General features: G+C 39.4%; 1 protein-coding gene across 1 annotated transcript in view; it reads left to right on the top strand.

Annotated features, from left to right (window-relative positions):
• Nucleotides 1-5,355, top strand: part of MSH2 (mutS homolog 2) — a 90,123-nt gene that overhangs the window by 16,666 nt on the left and 68,102 nt on the right. The window contains exons 3-4 of the mRNA XM_017548533.2: nucleotides 1,075-1,353; nucleotides 3,321-3,467. Of these exons, the coding sequence (XP_017404022.1) occupies nucleotides 1,075-1,353; nucleotides 3,321-3,467 (426 nt within the window). The remainder of the gene's footprint in view (nucleotides 1-1,074; nucleotides 1,354-3,320; nucleotides 3,468-5,355) is intronic.

The raw sequence follows: 5,355 nt of genomic DNA, 5'->3' as shown, positions 1-5,355 counted from the left end.
AGCCTCCCGAGTAGCTGGGATTACAGGCATGCACCACCATGCCCAGCTAATGTTTTGTATTTTTAGTAGAGACGGGGTTTCACCATGTTGACCAGGATGGTCTCGATCACTTGACCTCGTGATCCACCCGCCTCTGCCCCCCAAAGTGCTGGGATTACAGGCTTGAGCCACCGCGCCTGGCAATTAGAAGGTTTTTAATAATGTCTTTCTCTTTTTATTTATTTTATTTCATTTTATTTTTTGAGACGAAGTTTCGCTGTTGTCATCCAGGCTGGAGTGCAATAGCGTGATGATAGGCATGAGCCACTGCACCTGGCCATAGGCAGGTTTTTTTTTTTTTTTTTTTAAATAAGAAATGGCCAGGTGCAGTGGCTCACGCCTGTAATCCCAGCACTTTGGGAAGCCGAGGTGGGCGAATCACGAGGTCAAGAGATAGAGACCATCCTGGCCAATGTGGTGAAACCCCGTCTCTACTAAAAATACAAAAAAATTAGCTGGGCATGGTGGCGTATGGCTGTAATTCCAGCTACTCAGGAGGCTGAGGCAGGAGAATTGCTTGAACCCAGGAGGTGGAGGCTGCAGTGAGCTAAGATCGTGCCATTGCACTCCAGCCTGGCACCTGGTGACAGAACGAGACTCTGTCTCAAAAAAAGAAAAAAGAAATCATTTTATTGGCTAGGCGTGGTGGCTCGCACTTGTATTCCAGCACTTTGGGAAGCTGAGGCGGGCGGATCACGAGGTCAGGAGTTCGAGTCCTGCCTGACCAACAGGATGAAATCCCGTCTTTATTAAAAATATAAAAATTATCTGGGCGTTGTGGTGGGTGCCTATAATCCCAGCTACTCAGAATGCTGAGGCAGGAGCATTGCTTGAACCCCTGAGCGGAGGTTGCAGTAAGCTGAGATCATGCCACTGCATTCTAGCCTGGGTGACAGAGTGAGACTTGTCTCAAAAAAAAAAAAGAAAACATTTTATTAATAAGATTCATTGAAGTTGGATAATTCTTGTTTGCTAGTAAAAATTTAAAGTATGTTCAAGAGTTTATTAAATTTTTAAAATTTCATTTTTACTTAGGCTTCTCCTGGCAATCTGTCTCAGTTTGAAGACATTCTCTTTGGTAACAATGATACGTCAGCTTCCATTGGTGTTATGGGTGTTAAAATGTCCACAGTTGATGGCCAGAGACAGGTTGGAGTTGGCTATGTGGATTCCATACAGAGGAAGCTAGGACTGTGTGAATTCCCTGATAATGATCAGTTTTCCAATCTTGAGGCTCTCCTGATCCAGATTGGACCAAAGGAATGTGTTTTACCTGCTGGAGAGACTGCTGGAGACATGGGGAAACTGAGGCAGGTAAGTGAATCAAGGCTAGTGATACAGGAGATTCCAGGCCTAGGAAAGGCTCTGTAATTAACATGATACCTTTTTATTTAAGGTAAAATAATTAAAAACTCATTTTTTTGTGTCTAATTAAAATGTTTTATTTTGAGGAATATCTTGATGTTTATCTGTGACAGACACTTTGTATATTTAATTGGACATTGGAACAAGCTGTTTCTTGTGTAAGACTTATTCTACCTCAGATCTTTTTTTCCCTTTTCCTTTCTTTTGTTCCAAAAGTAATTATTACAGTAACTGTAATTATCAATTTATCAAATAAGATGTAGTTCTTTGGCATTTTTTTATAGTTCGAGTGGAACTTTAGTCTTTTAGTATTTATTTTAGCTAAATTCTGATTGTATCATTTGTATAGGTATGTGGTTTATTATTTAGATTTTTGTATTTTGAGACAGAGTTTCACTCTTATTGCCCACGCTGGAGTGCAATGGAGTCTTGGCTCACTGCAACGTCTACCCAACCAGTTCAAATGATTCTCCTGCCTCAGCCTCCTGAGTAGCTGGGATTACAGGTGTGTGCCACTGTGCCTGACTAATTTTGTATTTTCAGTAGAGATAGAGTTTTACCATGTCGGTCAGGCTGATCTTGAAATCCTGACCTCAGGTGATCCGTCCACCTTGACCTTCCAAAGTACTGGGGTTGCAGGTGTGAGCCACCGCACCCAGCCTATTTAGGTATTTCTTAAGGTATATATCTCCCAAGGATTCTTACTTTTTGTGGTCCTCAAGTACCATGAGCACTGCTGGAGATAGCACATGTATTATGGACATTTTTAGGGTAGATAGTATCTAAGCAACTTTCCACAAGTAATATTCTGTTAAGGGTTGTTACTATTGGGGCTGGATGTGGTGACTCACCCCTGCAACCCCAGCACTTTGGGAAACCAAGGCAGGTGGATCACCTGAGGTCAGGGGGCGGATCATCTGAGGTCAGGGATTCGAGACCAGCATATCCAATGTGGTGAAACCCTGTCTCTACTAAAAATACAAAAAAAAAAAAAATTATTCAGGCATGGTGGCTTGCACCTGTAATCCCAGCTACTTGAGAAGTTGAGGCAGGAGAATTACTTGAACCCGGGAGGCAGAGGTAGCAGTGAGTCGAAATTGTGCCTTTTTTTCTATTTCTCATGAACAGTACAATTAGAAAGTTTTTAATAATGTTGTTCTCTTTTTATTTATTTTATTTCATTTTTTGAGATGGAGTTTCACTGTTGTCATCTGGGCTGGAGTGCAATGGCGCGATTGTAGGTGTGAACTACTGCACCTGGCCACAAGCAGAGGCACAGGTAGCAGTGAGCCAAAATTGTGCCACTGCACTACATCCTGGGCAACAGTGAGACTCCATCTCAAATAAAAAGAAAAAAAAAATAGTTTCTTTTGGGACTGTTTTTTGAAAGCTTTATGTGAATGTAATTTTATATTTTGATGAAAATATAGTTTATGGATGTAAAGGGTGTGTCAGGGCTGGGTGAGGTGGCTTACGCCTATTAATCCCAGCACTTTGGGAGGCTGAGGCAGGTGGATCATGAGGTGAGGAGTTGAGACCAGCCTGGCCAAGAAGGTGAAACCCCATCTCTATTAAAAATACAAAAATTAGCCGGGCATGTTGTTGGGAGCCTGTAATTCTAACTACTTGGGAGGCTGAGGCAGGAGAATTGCTTGAACCCAGTAGGTGGAGGTTGCAGTGAGCTAAGATTGCGCCACTGCATTCTAGCCTGGGTGACAGAGCAAGTCTAAATCTCAAAAGAAAAGAAAAAAAAAAAAGAAGTGTGTCAGTGCATAATATTACCAATGTCATGCACATTGTATAAACATTTAATGTAGGTTAATAATCTGTTAAGCTGTTATTACTTTATAGTTCTCAATGTTATAATTTTTCTTACTGCTTTTCTCATAATAATGAAATGATTCCTTTTAAAACAGATTATTCAAAGAGGAGGAATTCTGATCACAGAAAAAAAAAAAGCTGACTTTTCCACAAAAGACATTTATCAGGACCTCAACCGATTGTTGAAAGGCAAAAAGGGAGAACAGATGAATAGTGCTGTATTGCCAGAAATGGAGAATCAGGTATATGGATTATAAATGTGAATTATATATAATGTAAATATATAATATATAATAAATAATATGTAAATTATAATGACTTTTTAGAAGGGTACTTCTGTCATATTTATCTCAAAACCTAAACTGTGTATCAGTAAGCTTATTATAATTGTTTTTTTGGGAGACAGAGTCTCACTCTCTCACCCAGGCTGAAGTACAGTGGTGCAGTCTCAACTCACTGCAACTTCCACCTCCTGGATTCAAGCAATTCTCGTGCCTCACCCTCCCAAGTAGTTGGGATTACAGGCACCTGCCATTGTGCCTGGCTTATTTTTGTAGAGGTAGGGTTTCTTTCTTTCTTTCCTTATTTTTTTAAAATAACGAGTATAAGCAAATAGGTGGGGTTTCATCATGTTGGTCAGGCTGGTCTTGAACTCCTGACCTCAGGTGATCCGCCTGCCTCGGCCTCCCAAAGTGCAGGGATACAGATGTGAGCCACCGTGCTGGACCAATATTAAGCTTACTTTATCCATGATGAAGCTTGTGAAAAACTCAAGAAAATGGCTGGACAAATTTAGACATAACCTTAAATGTAATATTTACACTGTACGTATTTCTAGAGTGTGGAAGAGTTTTAATTGTTGCACAAGAAAGAGCCTGATTACTGGTACTTAAGTAGGTGAGAGGTGAGATAGCACCTACTTAAAAAGACCTGTTTCTTGTATCAGCTTTATTTGTGTTGGGGGGGGTCTTTAATAAATTACTTCACCTTTCTGAAAGATGATTTCCTTATCTGTTAAATGAGCCTAAGACGTCTGCCTTAAAGGATTGTTAATGGAGATTAGTAGATAATAATGGTGAAAATATATACAACACATAGTAATTGTGTCAAATGTTATATCTAAACAATTTGGATCAAAAATTGTCATGTATGTTTAGTGATATAAATGTGACTATGAATACATTGTAACTTTTATGGAATTTTCAGTAGTTGAAGTTTATCTTAATGGTCAAATCTGAGAGCTTAGTGTCATTTGAGAGATGTGTTTTTGTGGTAAAATAATGGGGAAATGACTGCATATTTGTGGATCAGTAATAAATCAAATGAAAAATTCTATTTTCAAAAATTTATGCCAGGCACTGTGGCTCACGCCTGTAATCCCAGCACTTTGGGAGGCTGAGACAGGTGGATCATGAGGCCAAGAGTTCAAGACCAGCCTGGTCAAGATGCTGAAACCCCATCTCTACTAAAAATAAAAAAATTAAAAAAAATTTTTTTTAAATTTATTTGGCTGTGGTGGCATGTACTTGTAATCCCAGCTACTCTGGAGGCTAAGGCAGGAGAATTGCTTGAACCCGGGTGGCAGAGGTTGCAGTGAGCTGAGATTGCACCACTGCACTGCAGCCTGGGCAACAGCAAGGCTCCATCTCAAATCAAAAACAAAACGAAAAAATTTATACAAGACAGGTTTTATAACTGCTTATAATTTTCAAAGTAGATTTCCAACTAGAGTGAACTGAGACTGTTATAACCATCATTTTTAAGTCGCTTTATCAAGTAAATCGTTTGATCCTTATAAGCTAATTTACCTGTTTATATTTTACTTTGTGAGACAATCAAAAACCAATATGTGTGAGCATCCCACATAAGAGAAACTTATCCCTCTATTGCTGAAAAGATGAGGAAGCTTATAGAAAAGCTACTAGAAAGTTTGTATTTTTGCTCTTGGGTGATATAGCAGGAAGCTCTTGTGACAGCCTTATACTACCAAGGCAAGCACAGGCAGATTATTATGTTACCAAACAGGAAAAACAGTTAAATTTACAATGAATCAGTAGCAAGTAGATTTTAATAACTAGAATTTGTCACTGAGCTGTCAGTTTGATGTCTTGACTTTTTTTTTTTTTTTTT

Source organism: Cebus imitator, unplaced genomic scaffold, assembly GCF_001604975.1.
Source record: "Cebus imitator isolate Cc_AM_T3 unplaced genomic scaffold, Cebus_imitator-1.0 Scaffold209, whole genome shotgun sequence".
Lineage (NCBI taxonomy): Eukaryota > Metazoa > Chordata > Mammalia > Primates > Cebidae > Cebus > Cebus imitator.
The sequence above is the reverse complement of the archived record's forward strand: the minus strand, read 5'-3'. Positions and strand labels throughout refer to the sequence as shown.